This window comes from Microcebus murinus, chromosome 7 (assembly GCF_040939455.1).
Source record: "Microcebus murinus isolate Inina chromosome 7, M.murinus_Inina_mat1.0, whole genome shotgun sequence".
Classification (NCBI taxonomy): Eukaryota; Metazoa; Chordata; class Mammalia; order Primates; family Cheirogaleidae; genus Microcebus; species Microcebus murinus.
The window spans coordinates 62,180-82,492 of record NC_134110.1 but is presented as its reverse complement, the minus strand read 5'-3'; the positions used below and the strand labels follow the sequence as shown (position 1 = coordinate 82,492).

The 20,313-nt window shown below is 56.7% G+C and overlaps 1 protein-coding gene and 1 long non-coding RNA gene across 2 annotated transcripts in view; one reads left to right on the top strand and one right to left on the bottom strand.

Moving 5' to 3' along the window:
* Positions 1–13,634, bottom strand: part of TBC1D2B (TBC1 domain family member 2B) — a 71,455-nt gene extending 57,821 nt beyond the window's left edge. The window contains exon 1 of the mRNA XM_012738365.3: positions 13,270–13,634. Within this exon, the coding sequence (XP_012593819.2) occupies positions 13,270–13,602 (333 nt within the window). The 5' untranslated portion in view covers positions 13,603–13,634. The remainder of the gene's footprint in view (positions 1–13,269) is intronic.
* On the top strand, positions 12,551–15,078 carry LOC142871888 (uncharacterized). Its single transcript, XR_012920059.1, has 3 exons — positions 12,551–12,880; positions 14,123–14,305; positions 14,578–15,078. It is a non-coding gene; the product is annotated as an uncharacterized LOC142871888 (long non-coding RNA).
* The last annotated feature ends 5,235 nt before the right edge of the window (positions 15,079–20,313 follow it).

Below are 20,313 nucleotides of genomic sequence, written 5' to 3'. Positions count from 1 at the left end.
CTGACACCCTTGCAGAACCCCTTGCCCATTCCTCCCCCACGCTGGGCACGATGACATGCCACCTCCCTGCTCAGGACCCAGTGCAAACACTCCACCTGACACCCTTGCAGAACCCCTTGCCCATTCCTCCCCCACGCTGGGCACGATGGCATGCCACCTCCTTGCTCAGGACCCAGTGCAAACACTCCACCTGACACCCTTGCAGAACCCCTCACCCATTCCTCCCCCACGCTGGGCACGATGACATGCCACCTCCTTGCTCAGGACCCAGTGCAAACACTCCACCTGACACCCTTGCAGAACCCCTCACCCATTCCTCCCCCACGCTGGGCACGATGACATGCCACCTCCTTGCTCAGGACCCAGTGCAAACACTCCACCTGACACCCTTGCAGAACCCCTTGCCCATTCCTCCCCCACGCTGGGCACGATGACATGCCACCTCCCTGCTCAGGACCCAGTGCAAACACTCCACCTGACACCCTTGCAGAACCCCTTGCCCATTCCTCCCCCACGCTGGGCACGATGACATGCCACCTCCTTGCTCAGGACCCAGTGCAAACACTCCACCTGACACCCTTGCAGAACCCCTCACCCATTCCTCCCCCACGCTGGGCACGATGACATGCCACCTCCTTGCTCAGGACCCAGTGCAAACACTCCACCTGACACCCTTGCAGAACCCCTCACCCATTCCTCCCCCACGCTGGGCACGATGACATGCCACCTCCCTGCTCAGGACCCAGTGCAAACACCCCACCTGACACCTTTGCAGAACCCCTCGCCCATTCCTCCCCCACGCTATGCACGATGACATGCCACCTCCTTGCTCAGGACCCAGTGCAAACATCCCACCTGACACCCTTGCAGAACCCCTTGCCCATTCCTCCCCCACGCTATGCACGATGACATGCCGCCTCTGTCACCCGCTTGGGGTGCCAGCTCCGGGCTCCTCCCCAAAGGGTCAAGTCCTCCCATGTTTACAAGCCAAAAGAACGAAAAACCAATGGTCATGAAGGAGCCACAGAAAACAGAACATACATACAGATGGGTTAAGGTTGCACACCTCACAGACAATAATTTAAACTCCAGATAGTTTTATGCACCCGTATTTCTTAAAAGAATGCAATGGCTGCTCATAATGAAGGATTTTTTTGTTGTTGTTGTTTCTTAAACTTAAGGAAGGATATCTGGATGTACAAGAAAGGCCTAAGGTAATTTCTTCCATAAGCAAAAGAAAGCACCAGACTATCGTAAGCAGCGTGATAACACAAAACGAAATTCATATGGAAAACAGAGTACAGCCCCAGATCTGATAAATGGCTTTAGGTTCCAAATCTTTTCCTGAGTGTTTCAAAATCATGCGCCTGGAAACAATCTCAAGGGATCTGGCCCAGTACCAGTGGAAAAAAAAATGTATTTTTTCCCTGGGAATGTTTTGAAATCTCCTGTTTCAGCCCAGTTAACAGAGACTAAGAAGGCACATACAGGATCTCTCGGCACTTTCGAAAGTGGAATGCAATTTCACAAACCTTTATTCCTCTAGTGAACACAACAAACTCTCATTTTGAACTTTCTGAAATTGGTGTCTTAAAATGAGCATTTTCATACAGGCACGCATGCAAACATCCACTTTTAAACAGCGCACACCTGGAGAGAAAGTTCACTTCCCAAACCCATCTTCAGCTAGTACTTTCTTATGCTGTTGTCCATTCGCTAGAGATTAACAACCGAGAGCCGCTGTCGGGGGAAGAGTCCACAGGGAAAGGCCACGAAGACAGCACGCTGGGAGGGGTCGCGGCCCTGGCCCCGGCGGCCCACCGGCCGGCCACAGATCTCATCAGGACAGGGCAAGGACAAGGCCACCCTGGAGCCTGCGCTTCCCCAGGAAATGTCAAAATGCTTTCTGTTTCAAAGAGGACGGGGCACGTGGCCTCCGGGTGACCGCAGTGCATTCCTGCGGCTCCCATCAGCCCCGTCGTTGCACAACTCGGGAGGGAGGGCCACAGCCGCGGGCTCAGGACACATAAAAGGCTCACAGCCACGGCCGCCTCTGCCCACAACGGCCCTCACATACCACGCGGCACTGCGCTGCTCTGCTTTGATGTTTTCTAACTAAAACTGGGAACTGGGGAGGACGGACTGAATATGCAGCTTTAGGAGCTGAGGGTGGAGAGGCAGACTCCCAAGCCCCCCACCAGAGACCTGGGGCAGGGGAGCCTCACCAGGAACCTCCCCGCCTGTCTGCGGACTCACAGGGAGTCTGCGGACCAGGCTGAATTCTACCGTGTTTCCCCGAAAATGAGACAGGGCCTTATATTTATTTTTCCTCAAGAAGACACCCTAGGGCTTATTTTCGGGGGATGTGTTATCTTCCCCTCAAAGCCTCAGCTTGCAGCACGCACAGGACGGCCGGGACCCGACAGGGGGAGCCAGCCTTGCTGGTGGGGCTGCCCGCACCTTTCCGGTCACCTCTGGGACAGCAGCTGTCACGACGGGGCAGACGAGAAGGGCTGGTCGTCTTCTTTCCCGCTCCGCGGCGACACGCACGGGTTGTGCAGACGCGCTGCGCAGCCACGCCCGTCACTAGGGCTGATTTTCGGGGTAGGGCTTCTATTGCACAAATGCTTACAAACCCTGCCAGGGCTTATTTTATGGGTAGGGCTTATTTTCGGGGAAACACGGTAACAGTCTTTTCAGATGGAGTGGGTGTCTCAAGGGAGTATCGGACGGTTCTCCTGCATCGTCCTTTACCTACCGTTCTCTGGGCGAAAGCTGGGGGCTCTGAAAGCACTCACCAGCTTTTGGGCAGCGGCAATCAGTAAAACTCACCCTCGCAGAAACACCTGAAGATGCCAAGCGAACAGCTGCCCTCCGGAACGTCCCCTGCAGGCCGACGGAGGAGCCCTGGCCTGTGGTGTCTGCCAGCCGCTGAGATCGGCACAGGAGACAGAAACCACAGAGCCAGCGGAGAACTGGGCCAAAACCATCGTTCCGGAACAGAGAAGCGCAACATGCAGAGAGGACACACAGCTGCAAACCACAGAGTGCCACACTAGGGAGAAAGGGCCACACTCCACTGCTCTCCACCCACGCAGAGGGGTTATTTCTAGTGCACTTGGAAACCCACCACCAGCCGGGCGCGGCGGCTCACACCTGTCATCCCAGCACTCTGGGAGGCCGAGGCGGGAGGATCGCTTGAGGTCAGGAGTCCGAGACCAGCCTGAGCAAGAGTGAGACCCCGTCTCTATTAAAGAAATTAGCTGGACAAGTATATATATAAAAATTAGCCGGGCGTGGTGGTGCATGCCTGTAGTCCCAGCTATTTGGGAGGCTGAGGCAGGAGGATTGCTTGAGCCCAAGAGTTTGAGGTTGCTGTGAGCCAGGCTGACGCCACGGCACTCACTCTAGCCTGGGCAACAGAGTGAGACTCTGTCTCAAAAAAAAAAAAAAAAAGAAAGAAAGAAAAGAAAAGAAACCGCCACCAAGCAGGGCCCGTCCGCTCTCACGGCCAGGCAGGGCTCACGAGCTGGGAGAGCACTGCTTCTCAGAGAGGCCACGAGACCTGCAGCAGAAGGCCGGGCGCTGGACACAGTGGGATTCCCGAGACCCGCCCTGGCCTACTGTCAAGTTGGAACCTCTCGGGAGGAACCTCGCAGTCTGCATCTTCCCGGGACCCAGGCGGCTTCTCTCCCACCCTGGAGTTGAGACCCACGGTGCTGACCACAGATGCGTCCCTCTAAAGACAGATGAAAAGTCTCCACTCTGGGACGGAGCGGACGAGGGAGCTGTATAAACTGGCTCAGCTCTGAGGCCACAGGACACGACTCACAGAGCAGAACTGCCAGGGACCCGCTTCCCCTGGAGGACAAGAGAGAAAACCAAGGCCACCTTCCAAGAGACGCCTCCTGAAGAGGGGAACGTCACTAACGTTTCCTGCCAGGTCAACCCCCACAGGAAGTTTGTAACCCGAGCTGCTAATTTCCAACCTCGGGAGACTAAACTTCTTAAATCTGTGCCCCAACACAAAACAGTTAATGTACGATTTGAGTATTTGTGTATCAAATACAAATAACTAAAAAGAGAACACGCCTAATTTCCTACTAATCGATTAAGTTGGGTGTATGAAGCAAGCACCATCAAACTTCCGGGCCTAAAAATGGTAAAACGTGGTTCATGTGTCTGGAGAAGGTTTTAGCATCAGGGGCGCCACTGACGAGCGGTGAGACTCAGTTTCCTCGCTGTATCCTACGGGGCAGGACAGGCAGGTCTCTGAGGGCCTCTCCAATTCTGACTTTGGGATAAGGACCCTCGGAGCAAAAATACCAGATGCCTTCATCCAGCTCACAGAGCCAACCAATGGCAAGGCGCCGATCGTACCCCAGAACAGGCCCAGGACGACCCCGAGGCCGGGGCAGCCAGACGCCAACAGGCCAGACAGCCTGCGAGGCGCACGGCTGGCTGTGCTCACTCAGAGAGCCGCCACCTTCCCTGCAACCACGGCCTGCCCTGGGCTCAGGGAGCTGGAAAGGGAAACAAGTACTGGGCTTGCTGCCTGGAAATAATCCCTATAATCTAAGATCAACATCTCTGATAACGCAGGCCTGCCATGCACTTGGACCCGCAAGTTCCCGCCTGGGGCAGTAGCTCCTTCAGTGGCCCTCTCGCCTGGACGCGGGCAGAGAGGAGAAGCCCGAGGACCTCAGCTCCCTCATCGCTCTCCTCACACGGCTTCCAGTTCTCCCACACACACTCTACCAAAGCTAAGAAGACGGCCAAGTGCTCAAACTCATTAACAGACAGTGATTCCCTCTTACCGGGAACACATCTTGCTGACCCAAGAGGAACGAAGCCTGAGCAGCTGCACAATTATACCAAAATTCACAATTACACCAAAACCCCCCTGCCCCATCCTTTCTAGGGAGGTTTTCCTGATCATCAGTCATACAGATCTCCCCAGTTCCAATATGCTTACAGAGATCATTACACAAAGCACAGACTTCTGGCCCGGGGCCACATCCAAATTAGTATTTTATATACAGATGTCCCCTCCCCTTCATTTGCTATGGAGAGGTACCAGACCTCTCTCAGAATCCAAAAATTCTTAGACATTTGATATTTACCTTCCAATGCTGAATACTACAGACAAATATGGTCTCCCTCAAACGTTTGTTGATTTTTTTTCAAAATTCTTGCAATTCTTTGATTATATCAGGTGCGAAGATATTTGTAAAGTCTTAACACTCTAGTTTCTTAAATCAGTGGGAAACTGTACCTGCTGTATCTGCAGCAAGAGGCACAGTGCCTGCATATGGTGGATGCTCAAGACATCTGCTAAATAAATGGGCACTGCAAATCCCCTTCGACCACGAAACGAAAGCATCACCCCCCCCCACACACACACACAGCAGGAGGGCTGAGGCTGGGAACATTCATTTAGCCAACAAGTGTACACTGAGCATCTAACAGGCCCCGGCATTCCTCTACGCACAAAGACTGCAGTGGTAAACCCATACAAAGAAACAACCTCTGCCCTTATGGAGTCTCTGCTCTAGTCGAACACAACCTCAGATGCTCAAAGACCAGATCAGGGAGCAAAACTGTCTCGAGTCTCCTGTCGGCTCAGGGCTCCCTGACTGCCCAGTGAGTCCTGCTTATCGGGCGATCACAAAACTGCAGTCTCCAGGGACCCTCTCAGCTTCTTGCCCCTCGGAAGGCCTCACAAGTGCTGGGTGTTTGTTCACGGCTCCAGGAAGAGTATCTGGCGGAACGCTACTCAAAGGCACCACCGCTCCCCAGCTCACCATTTCCACGTTGCACTCGCTCTGTGAAAGCAAACAAACCTAGCTGAGGACTGCTCCGACAGGGTTTAGGTAAACACCCACTCGAAATGTCGCTGCTACATAAATTCTCTCTGCTATCAGAACCAAAAGCTCCTCCTCAAAACTCCCTGCCCCACTCTGAGTCATTTCTACAATATTAGAGTTCTTTTCCTTCTTTGAGGGGGAAAGGTCACTGTTTCCATGCTGCTCTGACTGGAGGTGGGAAGTCCACAGCCTGTGGCCGACAGGTAAAGGCATCTGACTGAGGGACCTGACCACCCTCCTCAGAAGCCCGAGTGAGGTGGGAGCTGGTGCATCTCTACCCCGAATGCACCTGACCCTCATGCCATTTCTCAGGAAATACGACAGTTACTCCATAGGAAACTGACGGTGCTCACAGGAGCAGAGCAAGCACAACACGAGGTTAGTCAAAAAGGCAGCCGTAAGGCCAGCACGGGGCTCGCGCCTGCAATCCTAGCACCCTGGGAGGCTGAGGTGGAAGGTCTTGAGGTCAGGAGTTCCAGTCCAGCCAGAGCAAGAGTGACACCCCGTTTCTACAAAAAATAATAGAAAAATTAGCCAGGCATGGTGGTGCATTTCTGTAGTCCCAGCTACTCAGGAGGCTGAGGCAGGAGGATCGCTTGAGCCCAGGAACTTGAGGTTGTAGTGAGCTAGGCTGATGCCAGGGCGCTCTAGACCGGATGACAGAGCAAGACTTTGCCTCAAAAACAATAAAATAAGGTAGCCATTGGCAATGCCTCAGGAAAGGAAGTCCATGAGGGTGAGGCAGGCCCCAGCCACACACACCCGAAAGCCAGTTTCAAAGACCAAAGCACTGCCCACTCAGAAACACAATTATCTGAGATACCTTCAACTTTGCATTCATCTTATTTTCAGACCTGTTTGCAAGTACGCAACATATAAATACTTCAACCTTTCATACACAGACAAGACAATCCTCCAACATAAATAAAAATACTAGGCATGACCAAACCATCGGTGCTGTGGTCTGATGTCTGTGTCCTGCCAAAATTGATACATTGAAACCTAATCCCCAATGTGACAGTGTTAAGAGGTGAAGCCTTTTGGGAAGCGATTAAGCCACGAGGGCAGGGCCCTCAGCAATGAGATTAGTGTCCTTACAGAAGGCAGAGGAAGCCTGTTTGCTCCCTTCTACCACGCAGGACACAGCTGGAAGGCACCGTCCCTAAAGCAGAGAGTGACACCAGACCTCGAATCTGCTGGCACCTCCATCTTGGACTTCCCAGCCTCCAGAACTATAAGACATAGATTTCTGTTGTTTATGAACTACCCAGTCTATGGTATTTGTTACAGCAGCCCAGATACACTAAGACAATCAGTTTGGGAGGAAAAAAAAACTATTAGTCAAACCCTGCTTACAACTCTTCACTGACTCTACAGCTCTTAAGACAAAGACCAAAACCCTGCCCTGACCCTAAGGCCTGCCTCTTCCAAAGTCTGTGCCCGTCACCCCAGTTGCGACCAGGCTCCTGGAGTCCACATGCCACCAGCCCTCCCATCTAAGGCTCTGCTTACACCACTTCCTCTCCCTACAACCCCGACCTCCCTCTCTGCACCCCCCTTAACATCGACTCCTCCTCTCCGTCTCAGCTCAGCCCTCACTTCCTCAGGGAAGTCTTTCCTGGCCCTCCCCTCCCAGACTAGACCAAAACCCTATCACGTATGCGCTGCATCTCTTTCCTGCCAGATCTCCTAGCACGGTTTGTCCTGGCCCTCCCCTCCCCAGACTAGACCAAAACCCTATCACGTACGCTGCATCTCTTTCCTGCCGGACCTCCCAGCACTGTTTGTGTCGCGTATTGTTACTCACGTCTGTGTCCCCACTACGAGGAAAGAACGCTCCACAAGCACAGGAGTTGTGTTTGTCTTCTCAGTCCACATCCCAGTGCCTGACACGCACAGAGAGGGAACGAGTGAATGAGTGAATGAGAGGTTCCCGAGGCCTTCCTAGAACACGAGAGTCAATGAACTATGGTGCAAGGGCCACGTCCAGCCCACCGCTGTTTCTGCACAGCCTACAAGCCAAGAGTGGTTTCAACACTGTTAAAGGCTTGAAAAAAATAAAAAAAAAATATGTGGTGAAATGTGAGAATTACAAGGAATTCAAATTTCAGTCACAAATAAAAATCAGAACACAGCCACACTAACTCCATGACTGTTTCTCTGCTGCAACTGCAGAGCAACGCCCACAACGGCGCGGCCGCAAACCCCAGAACACGCACTCTGCGGCTCCTCGCAGCACACGCTCACACGCTCGCGCACACACACACACACACACACACACACACACACACACGATGTAGTGCCCTCCGGGCCCCGACCTGGCACAAAGTGAGAGAGACCTGCGAATACAGGCGGCCTGCATTCTCCCTCCGCCAGGGAGGGTGAGGCACAACCCTCTTTTGGACTCCTGACACCTGCTGTATTCGGTGGGATTCAATGTGGCTGCCACCTGCATGACATGAGGCAAGAATGACATTTATAACAACACACCGGTACGCCTGGGAGTCGCGGCTGATCACTTCTGAAGGGTCAGCGCTCACACCAAAACCAATGCTTACTCGGTGACCTCCTCCTTATTCATTCAGCAAACGTCTACCTGGGTGCCTTGTCTGACTTCAGGCTGCTGTAACAAAAATATCGCAGACTGGGTGGCTTAAACAACAGAAATTTATTCCTCAGTTCTGAAGGCTGCCGCCCAAAATCCAGGTGCCGGCCAATTCCTGTTAACCACTTCAGCACAGCGCCCACCGGCCACGAAACCTCGCCCACCGCCGCACTCGCAGTCCACACGGCGGTCTGTGCTGTGCATTGACGACGCGTCCGTCTTGCTCTCGTGTGACGAGGAAAGCTTGAGAGCACTGGGAGCTTGTTTTCCTTTACAGGCAGCTTTACTTGTCATGCACATCAGAATGGATAACGTATACCTATATGTTTTCATTACGTTATTTTTAAATGTTTACAATTTTATTTTGATAAATGAAAAATTAGAAAAGTCACATCACGACTGCCGGCTACAGTCGACGCTCGGCTGTGTGCGTTCCTATCACGGCTGTCGGCTACAGTTGCTGTGCGAGTCCACCTGTGGCTGTCGACTGTAGTCGACGATGGTCCCGGAGTGGTTAAGGGCCCTCGTCCTGGTCTGCAGAGAGCGGCCTGTTTGCTGTACCTCAGAGGTAAAGAGACAGAGACCGTCTCTCTGGGCCTCTTTTTATAAAGGCATGAACCCCGTTCACGAAGGCTTTGCCCTCGAGACCTAATTACTTCCCAAACGCCACCGCGTGGGGAGTAAGAGCTCCACCACAAACTCCGCAGGGACACAGACGTTCGGTCCACAGCGCGCCTACTGTGTGCCGGGCGCTGCTCAGGGAGCCGGGACACAGAGGGCTCCTCAGGGAGCCGGGACACAGAGGGCTCCTCTGGGAGCCGGGACACAGAGGGCTCCTCAGGGAGCTCACCCAGGCTGGCAGGAAGTGGGGCGGAGACTCCCCTAGAGAAGACAGCGTGAGAGGCAGCGGGAGACTGAAAGCCACGGGATATCGCGAGCACGATACCGCACCTGGCTTTAAAGAACTTACTAACGGGGAAGCCAGTGAAAAGTGAGGCCTCCGTGACTTAAAGAGTGAAACAATACCTCCAGGCCCCTGAGCAGATGCCCCAGGGCAGCGTGGTGCAGCAGAACCAGACAGCAAGGAAGGCTGGCTCACCACATCTATGTTGTCATGCACCCACGGTGATTACCCAAGCTAGCAAATGTTTGTCACCAAGCTACGAGCAGTTTCAACGCCAGAGAATGTGCATCCTTCCCACAAATGTGGGTTAAGAATAGGGATGCGTAGCTGTTCAGCCGTGTGTGCCAACACGCCTGTCCATTTGAGTGCCACACGCCTACACCTAGGAGTGAGGGAGCAGAGCGAGGGATTCTGGAAGAACAGGGTTGTGCAAGCCTCACCCTCAGCCAGTCACGTGCTCTCCTCCCCGAGGGCCTCAGATTCCAGCACAGGCCCTGAGAACCCTTCAGCAACCACCCCCAACACACACAACCATCGGCCTCTGCCAGGTCACGGCAGAGTTTCCGACATACGCCGACCTGTCGGGAAGACAACACGAGCTAGACGCTCCACGTGGGGGACACTCGCTGTCCCCACAACCCCTGCTTTCAAAGAGGGGCCCAGACTAGCTTCGTGCCCTCAGGCAAATCGCAGCCCCTCTCTGGCGCTAGTCCCTCACCTGTAAAACACGGCACTAGACCAGATCCCGAGTTCACCTAGGACAGAGTTTACTAAGAAATTCCAGTACAGCTTTCGTTAAGACTCAAGCAGTAAAACATTTTGGAAAAGCCCAACAAAACCACAGCTTCTCCAGAAAAGGCTGAAAGATGTTTTAAAATAAGAAACATATGATGATAGAATAAGCAAAGTGCTGATTTTTTTTTTTTTTTTTTTACTTTTTAACCCATCTGCCAGAAGAAATGGTATCTGTAAGATTATATCGGCTGAAGTCTGAACAGGGCAAATCCTCACTAACCCTGTCACAGAATCGCTGGAAATCAGGGCTCCCCTAGGGCCGGGCAGCCCCAAAGTGAAGCATTAAAGCTTATGGGAATCAGTTCTCGGATTGCAAAGGTGAAAAGGAAGAGAAACTGCTAATCTCTACTTTTACCACCAAAAAATTTTTACTGCTATAGCTCAAAAGGAATCACTGTACGCCGAAACTTGTCTCTCAAGCACACCCTTACTCTGAAACCTGCCTCCCGAGAGCAGCTCCCACTGTTCTCACTCAGCCAGCACTCGGCCCCAGACAGTCCGTCCCGTTCTGCAACCAATTTAATTTTACATACTAAAGTATCCTGCATAGTCAGTAACCCACAGGAAAATGCATTTTCTTCTTTTAAAGAAGTATTATGAATATACAAAAAGAGGGATAGCATAATATGACACTGATGCACCTATCTCCCAGGTCAAGAAAGAAAACACTGCGAAACCGTGGAGGCCCCAGGGTGCCTGTTCCCAATCACACCCTCTGTGTCCCCACCGAGGGAACCACCGCCCAGAACGCAGGGCTCTCCCTCCCACCTGCTCCCCACCCCCACTGCACAGCAGGTGTCCTGACGCTCCGCAGTCCTGTTTCACACGATCTTCTCAACCTCCACATACACGCTATCCTTCTGAACACAATCCTTCTGTCACTCATTTTGTTTGTGAGAGTAATCCACCCTGACACACACAGGGCTAGCTCCTTCATGTTCACTACTGGGTAATACTTCACCATCTGATTATACCACATATTTGGCCAAAGACACTGACATTTCATGTGGCTGCCACGTAGTGCCTACTGTGTGCGAGCCATTTTCCATAACATTTTCCAGAACCTTCAGTTACCCAACGAGGAAGGTAAGATTCCCACCAGACCAAACAGGAAATGGGACAGAGAGGTGGTATAACATGCCCAACAATGTGAGCAGCAGACCCTGGCTGCAAGTTCAAGTCCACCCAAGTCTAAAGCCACACTCCTGACATCACACCTTGTAGCCTCACTTACGTAGATATCTCCATTGTTCAAAAAATTTTTTCAATGAAAATACTGATAGAGGGCTCTAAAGTCATCCGAAAAAATCTGAAACAGGACACTCTATTTCCTTGTTAACTAAACAGTCCCACAGGAAATTCACCCGACACAGGGGCAGTCCGTGTGCACACTGAGGACGAGCCTCTGCCTTTGGCCAAAGCCCTGGCTGGGCCGTTCCCGAGTTCGCTCAGACAGGCTCAGGCACCCCGAGTAGAGCTGCAGCCCTGCCTGGCTCCCTTTGGAGAAACAGGCTGGCTGCACCACTTACAGCCGGGACACACAAGCCCAAGAGAACCTGGGAATCAGACCCTGCTCGAATTGGCAAACGCTGAGTCAACCAAGTTCTGAGGACCACTCCGGGAGCAGCTTCAGCTGCCATCGCCCCGGAGGTCCCGGCAACAGTCCCGCGCCCACAGGCCACGCCTGCCCCTCTGCTCTCACTTGGCCCGCTAGGAAAGTGCTTCCACGCAGCCCAGCCCCACTGCCCTGCAGAAAGCCAAGCTCGCAATGCGGAAAAGCAGCGAGACCCAGGAGTGAGGGTGGAGGCTCAGAGGAACCAGGCAGGGAGCATGGCCTGCGGGGAGCACGGCCTTCATGCGGGGAGCACGACCTGCACGCCGGGAGCACGGCCTGCACGCGGGGAGCACAGCATGCGGGGAGCACGGCCTGCGGGGAGCACGGCCTGCGGGGAGCACGGCCTGCACGTGGGGAGCACAGCATGCGGGGAGCACGGCCTGCACGCGGGGAGCACGGCCTGCACGCGGGGAGCACGGCCTGCACGCGAGGAGCACGGCCTGCACGCGGGGAGCACGGCCTGCATGCGGCGAGCACGGCATTCGGGGAGCACGGCCTGCACGCGGGGAGCACGGCCTGCGGGGAGCACGGCCTGCACGCGGGGAGCACGGCCTGCAGGGAGCACGGCCTGCACGCGGGGAGCACGGCCTGCAGGGAGCACGGCCTGCGGAGAAGCAGCCCCGCCGGCCTGGGCCCAACCCCTGCAGGCGCCCCCGGCACCGGGCTCCTGGAGACGAGGGCCCAGCTCCGCAGGCCGTCCAGAACTGGGGCCTCTGGCGCCAGCGCCCCACCTCTGCCGCCGCTCCGCTCCGCGTCGCCCCACTGCGTCCGCGCGAGGACCAGGGAGCCGCACCGGCAGGGCGCCGCCGCCGGAGCCCCTCCAGCCGAACAGGAGGCAAGGACGCGGGCTCTGCCACTGGTGGCGCGGGGCCTCGGCCGGGGCGTGCCTGCCCGCCCTGCTGGGGACAGGCGGTGTCCGAAAGAGCCCTGCCAGCCGGCTCCTTCCGTCCCCGCAGCACCCGCGTGACAGGGACGAGCAGCCGGAGTGCCAGCCATCGCCCCGACCGCCCGCGGGCTGCGCTGCTGTGCCCATTTCACAGACAAGCGGCTGAAGCGCAGGAAGGCTAACCGCGGAGCCCGAGGTCGGGGCACAGGTGAGAGGAGGCCGTGGGGGCACAAGTGCAGCGCCCGCGGCGGCACGGGCGGGGGCGCGCGGCCCGGGAGGCGCAGGGAGGCTGCGGGCGGGGCGGGGACGGCGGCTGCAGCCTCACCGGCCAAGCCAGGTGAAGCGCGGGTCGGGGGCACGGACCCGGGAGGCGGCGGGGAGGGAAGGAGGAGGCCCGGAGCCCGGGCGGCGCGGGAACGGCGGCTGCAGCCTCACCGGCCAAGCCAGGTGAAGCGCGGGTCGGGGGCACGGACCCGGAGGGACGGACCCGGGAGGCGGCGGGGAGGGAAGGAGGCCCGGGGGCGGCGGGGAGGGAGGGAAGGAGGCCCGGGGGCGGCGGGGAGGGAGGGAAGGAGGCCCGGGCGCGGCGCGGCCCACCTTGAGCACCGTCACGCCGCCCGCGCTGTGCACCTGGAAGTGCGCGGGCGGCTCGGCGCCCGGCTCCGCAGCCTCGTCGGGGCCCTGGTAGCTGAAGCAGGCGTCCGCGATGTCCAGGTGGCCGAGCGGCAGCGCGTCCTGCGGGCTCTTGAAGTAGTAGAGGTAGCAGCGGCGCGCGTCGAACACGAACCAGCGGCTGCGGTAGCCGCGCAGCGGGCCCTTGCCCGACAGCTTCTGCAAGTACCCGCACAGGCGCGCCGGCTCCCGCGCGGGGCCCGCCGCCGGCACCGCGCCCGCGCCGCCCTCCTCCGCGCGGGCCCCGGCGCCCGGCATGGTCCGCCCGCGCCCGGCCCGCGCCCCGCCGCCGCCCCGCGCGCCCCCGCGCCGCCGCCGCCCCGCGCGCCCCCGCGCCGCCGCCGCCCCGCGCGCCCCCGCGCCGCCGCCGCCCCGCGCGCCCCCGCGCCCGCCCGCGCCGCAAGGCATCCTGGGACTTGTAGTCCCGCCCGCGCGCCGCCCGGGAAGCCGGCCGTCCGCCAGCGAGCCCCGGGCCCGCCACCGCCCCCCGAAACTGCGTGTCGCCCTCCGCGCCTCGGACCGCGGCGGAGACCTGGGTTTTAAGTCTCCGCCCTGCCCGGTCGGGCCGAGCTGTGAAGGGGCGCAGCCGTGGCCGCGCACTGAGTGGGCGCCCAGTGAATACTTGTAGACCTCAGGAGTCAAAGCAGCGGCCAAGCCGGTCGTTTCCCGCCCTCGTGCGGGTCATAGTCTGTTAGGTGGCTGCAAAAGTGATCTCGGTTTTGGACTGTGATTTTTAAATCATAACTAGGCTCAAACACATCTTTATTAATACAAATAGGAACCATTACAACATATTTTTGCCACAAGAAATAAGTTTGCTTATTCCTGTAACGTAAGAATCCGTGTTTCGGGGCCACGAACTTGGAAAGCATTTTCTGCATCCTGCCAGTTGTGGAAGCCGTCTCCCTGCAAAGAGTCGTGGAGACGCTTAGGACGTGGCAGTCGGGTGGCAAGGGGTCAGGTGAGTGGCAGAGGAGGCAAAACTTTCTAGCCCAATTCGTTCCACTTTTGGAGTGTTGGTTGTGTGACCTGTGGTCAGGTGTTGCCGTGGAGAAGAACTGGGCCCTTTCTGGTGACCAATGCTGGCTGTAGGTGTTGCAGTTTTCCGTGCCTCTCATCTGTTTGTTGAGCAGACTTCTCAGATATAATCATTTCGCCGGGATTCAGAAAGCTGCAGTGGGTCAGACCGGCAGCAGACCACCAAACAGTGACCATGACCTTTTTCTGGTGCAGGTTTGGCTTTGGGAAGCGCTTTGGAGCTTCTTGGTCCAACCACTAAGCTGGCCGTCCCCGGTTGTTGTGTAAAATCCACTTTCATCACAGTCCCATTGAGAAATGGTTTGTGGTTGCGTACAAGAAGACGACACTTAAAAATGACGATTGTTTTGATTTTTCAGTCAGCTCATGAGGCATCCACTGACTGAGCTTTTTCACATTTCCAATTTGCTTCAAATGCCAAAGGACCATAGAGTGGTTGTCGTTGAGTTCTTCGGCAACTTGTGTAGTTGTCAGAGGATCAGCTTGGGCTCTTGGTTGTTGTCAACTTCCAATAGCCGTGCACTGTGCTCTTCTTCAAGGCTCTCGTCTCCTTTGCAAAACTTCTCGAACCCCCACTGCACTGCACAATCGTCAGCAATTCCCGGGCCAAATGCGTGGTTGATGTTGCGAATTGTCTCTGCTGCTTTATGACCCATTTTGAACTCAAATAAAAAATTGCTCGAATTTGCTTTTTGTCTAACATCATTTCTATAGTCTAAAATGCATACAAAATAAACAGCAAGTGATAAGTCATTAGCAAAAAAAGTAGTGAGAAATACACATTAAAATGATGTATGACATACCCACATTTACTTAAGAATGTATTCCAACATCAAACGACAGATGGCAACAATGCTAAAACCGCAATTACTTTTGCACCAGCCTTACCAGCAAGGGAGGGAGGAACGCATGCACAGAAGCAGAGGCATATGACACACGCTACGCCGTACAAATGCTGTGACGCGTTTAAATGGTTACCACTCAAGGTAGCGCTTATAACTCACCAGTGCTTTATAGATTAACTCACTTGAACTCTCAGGACAACCTCGAAAGGCAAACACTGTTGTTTTGTAATAAAGTGCAATGGCAGGATGCGGTGATGGAGGGGAGGGCTGGCAAGCTGCTCCCACAGGGCTGTCGGGGAGGCTGGTCTGAGCCTGTGACGTCGAGCAGAGACCTGGGGCATGTGAGGGACAGGGGCAACCAGAGACTGGGGCACAGCATTGCAGGCAGAGGGAGCAGAGAAAAAAGACCCAGGTAGGAAACCAAGCTTTCTGAGCTGGACAGGGCCACTAAATTAGACTGCCTGTCTGGAGCCCCACAGGTATCAGGGCCGGCTCTGGGCCTCCCCCGCCAGCCAGCCCTCTGCAGGTCCAGAGGCAGCCACCACGGAAGCATCCCTCCCCTGGACCTGCCAGGGAGCTGGCCCTGGCCACAGCCGGGCCGCCCAGCTCGGCCCTCCCGGCTCTCTGTGAGCACAGTCAGCGCGGTGTTCAGGACTGAGCTCAAAGTCAGACTGTCAGAGTTTGTCTCCCAGCTCTGCTGCTTACCAGAGGCGTGACGCTGGGCAAGTTATTTAAACTCCCCGAGCCTCAGTCCCTTCATTTCTGGAATGAGGGTTGCACAAGTAGCCATCTCGTGCTGCTGTTACCGTGGGGGCTACGTGAGGCGTGCAGCAGGTGTACTTAGCACGGTGCCCCACGCGTGGTAAGCGCTCAGTACGTACCAGCTGTCGTTGACTTTGTTGCTCTTGTACAATTAACACTGATGTCTTCCTCGTCAGTCGATTCTGAGAGGGGGGTTAGCGGGCAGACCAGCCCCCACGCGAGAGAGGCCAGAGTCGTGGTGCTGCAGGAGTCGGCAGGCTGTCCTTGGGAGCCAGGGGACCAAGGTCAGTCTGGGCCCAGCGTGTGGGCAAGAGGGGCTGTGACTCAGTGGCTTGTGGAGCAGGCAGCCAGCGGGGGGCATGACCTTGACATACCGTGGAAAGGGGAAGCGCTGGGAGAACTGGTCTGTACGCCGTGGTGCCGGGAGCCTGTGGGGCAGGGCAGGGCCGGGCACCCGTCTCTCCTGAGCTCAGTGAGCTGTGAGAAAGTCGAGGGCCGCGGCCTGTGGGCCCAGAAGGCAGGGTGTCACATGGAGGCAGGTGTCTGCGAGGCACGGGGCACCCTTCCCAGGCAGAGGGAGTGAGCCCCACCCCTGGAGCTGCAGGCTGGGCTGGCTGGCCAGGTGCGGCAAGTGGTGCTAGACTCCCACAGCCCCTCCGAGAGCCGAGAGCCGGCGTCTGAGCCCCTCAGTGCGCGAGTTGAACCTCAGCCTGACCTCCCGCACCTGAGCCCCCTCCCTCCCCGGCACCACCGCAGAGGGTTGGGCCGTCTAGGGTGCTTGCTAACCCTAACCCTGCCCTCCCCGAGGAGGCCGCACCTCACGTCGTATCCAACATGTTACAATGCCTCCACATCCCCGGGGAAACGTATACATAGTTTTTGCCATAAAAGTGATGGAAGGAATATTCATAATTATGTCCTTGATATTATGGACTGTGAGTTATTCATTTTAATTTATGATTGGCTATGATTTCTTGGTGACCATCATGTCTATGTAAGGGTTCTGACCATGTGAGAAAAACCCACCCTCCAAACCATTTCTAAGGATAATGTCATTTTTATGATGACTGCGAAGCTGACTAAATGTTACACTTTGTAGACATTTAATGAAATGTTTATTAATTTTGATTTTGCTCTTTTTCTTGGGTTTTGAAGTCAATACATTTTTCTTAGGCCACAAGTATTTCTCAGGTGCCTTGAAAGCAGGCAAGTCCGGGTGCCGAGTCCATCAGAGTCCAAGGGCCGGGCGGAACGTGGCCCTCTGGGGAGGGGCTGAGCAGCCGCAGGCCGAGTCCCCAGTGAAAGTGGTGAAGTACGGAGGCCGCCAAGCCGGGGCCAGCAGAAATGTCTCAGGAGGGGCCCCGGAGGGCCCTGCGTCTGCCCGCCGGCATGAGCATGGGAAGGGGCTCCTTAGAGCTTCCAGAATCGACCCCGACACCCTCTTGACCCTCCCGGGCCCTGCACCCACCTACTCTCCCCGCGCCGCTCTGAGATGCCGGCCGTTCAGGGACAGCCCCCCCAGGCCATAGCTGAGGGAGCCAGGCCACAGGGCTGCGGCTCGTTTCTCTTCGCTCCTCCCCATCTTCAGTGTGGACAGTTTTCATAGTCTGTGTGAGCAAGTGCAGGCTCAGTTTCCCCCACGGCCCTCCTACGTGGGGATTGTGGAGCAGTCTCTGGTGGCTCCTGATTCCCTGGAGCCCTTCTTGAATGGCTTGTTGGCTTTCACAGTCCCTGAGGCCTCTTAGATTAAACGTCAGCGTCCTGCGGCCAGGGCCTGCGCGCCTCCCGTGGCTAGTGGGCATGCCTGGTGGCGGAGGGTCTGCCCCGCGTGCCCATGGAACCCCCGCCTCCTCCAGCCTTCCAGGAGCCCAGTGACCAGAGGGAAGCGGCCACTCCAGGAGGAAGTAGCCGCTGTTCACTGAAAAGGGGAAATCGGGCAGCGAGCTTGCTCCCACATGGCCAGCCTCTGGGCAAACCCCAGGGGAACACAGAGCCAGTGACTCACCGAGGCCAGCTTCCCCTGAGGGGCAGGGCGTGCCCAGAGGCCCCTGAAGGAGCACCCCCCATGCGCCGCCCTGCGTCTGTCAGACCCAGGACACGGGGCTGGCCACGAGCCGACCTGCTGCGGGAGCTCACAGTCCTGTGGAGGCCAGAGAGGAAAACAGCCATACCACCTCCGTGCTGTGTGACCCTGGGCATATTCCGGCCCTCTCTGAGCTGCGGTTTCCCAGGTGCAGTTTCCAGCCATCGCAACCAAGCGGGCCCTCCCCCTCAGCGCTCTGCTCCGTCTGTGGCATTGCCTGCCCACTGTGGCTAGTGGGAGAATGGCCACTGCAGGGTAGCGCTTTGCATCATCCCTGGGCCCCATGGGGAAGCTGCCACCACCACCACCACCACCACCCAAGGCAGCAACGGAGGCTTCTGCCCCTGAGGCAGCCAGAAGAGGCGGCTCGGTCACTCTGGGGAGGAGCACAGGCGGCCCTTGCTGAGCCAGAGCACATCCGGAGGAAGTCGGAAGTCGGCCTGAAGCGGGGAGGTGGGGGTGGAGGGGGCTGGGGGCCTGGGGCCAGGAGCTCCTCAGAGGGAGGCTGCTTTGCCCCGAGGGAGCAGCTCCCACAGGGAGACCCCAGCCGGGGAGGGGCTGTCCACGCACGGCCACCCGCACGGCCACCAAGAGGGGGTGCCCTGCACCACCAAGCCTACTGCCCTGAGGGGGGTTGGTAGGGGCCTGGGCAGGGGCACGGGGTGGGGGAGTTTTAAACAAAATGAAAGGGGCTGTGCGCCCTTGGGCTGGTCACCCAGCCTCCCTGTGCCTCAGCGTCCTCATCTGTACAACGGGGCATGACGACAGTGTCTACTCCCAGAGCTGCGGTGAGGCTTAGGTGAGCTAATAATTGCAAAACGCTCGCACAGGCCCTGACACACGGCGAGTCTCAGCGTGTGGCCAACTCATCCGGCAGACATCCCAGCTCCTGCTCTTTGCCTCTGGCTGGTGTCGGGAGGTGCTGAGAACCCGCAGCAGGGCTGGGCCTGCAGCAAGAAGCTCTTAGACTCGCCGGTGGGGAGCTCAGAGAGCAGAGCCCACCAGGGGAGCATGGGGCCTTCAGACCCTCTCGGACCATGAACTCTGGCTTCCAGTAGGCCTCATTTCCCTACCAAATTTGCAAGCAAATCTGCACACCTCATGATTCTCTTTCCAAAGGGGAAGGCAGCTAAGGGCTGGCCTAGCTCCCAGCTCTGGGCCAGGGGAGCAGGGCAGGCAAGGCCAGCGCAGGAGTTAGGCAGAGCCACACTGCCCAGGCAGCAATGAGGCCTGGACCCCGGGGAGACGTGGCTGTGGCCGCCGAGGTGCTGTGCCCTGTTCCACGCCCTGAGTCCAGAGCCCAGCACCCTGCCTGGGATGCCAGGGCCCGTCCCCTCACCACTGCCCCTTCCTAGAGGCCCTCGGGCTGCCCCCTTCTTAACACCCCACGCTCAACCAACCTGATCTCAGATTCTTCCTTCTCCCACGAGTGCTGAGACTGAAGCCCCTTTGCAGCCCAGTCGGGAGCCAGAGGCATTTTAACTGAAAGCTTGAAGGGATGCAGTTCTGATGGTGGAAGTTCAGGCATCCTTCTGGCTGAGGGGCCTGCAATAGAAATTTAAAAGGTACTTGTGCAAGCAAAGCAATAGGAGGGAAGATCTCAGAAGGCAGCCAGGGTACAAGACCACGGGCAGAGAAAAGACCCAGAGGGAGCAGATACCGGAGTAGGGGGATGTTTTTAAATTTGTTTTCTATTGTGAAGTGTGACTGTATGGACCAGTTATTAATTTTGAATCAATGCATTTTTTAGCTTCTTATGGAATTGTGAGTAGTGGGGAAGATGGCCAGAGCCAAGGCATGAACAGTGGAGGCGGGGTGTGTTGAGGGAGGCAGGGTGGGGTACCAGGTTCCTGTCTTGGCCCTGCCACGGACTTGCTCTTTGTCCTGGACAGGCCTTTCCAGTCCTGAGTCTGTTTCCCTGTCTTTACAGTGGGAACAACTGGGGACAGAAATCCTACCTCGTCTGCCTGCTGTCAAGATGAAAGGAAATCATGTATGCATGTATTTGAAGTGCTTGGCACATGGTAGCGGCTCAAAAATCCTTAGAGTTCTACCATGGGCCTCTGTTTCCCCAGCTGCAAAGTGAGGGGAGGGGAGATCTTGGAAGCCTGAGTGAGGGCTGACCCAGGGGCTCCCGCTGCCCCAGCTGCCAGGTGGTCCAGGCCCACCCACCTGGGCCCCGTGATGGCCATCTGGCCTCCAAAGAGCTGTAGAACAAGCTTCTCAAGGGATGGCCCTCAG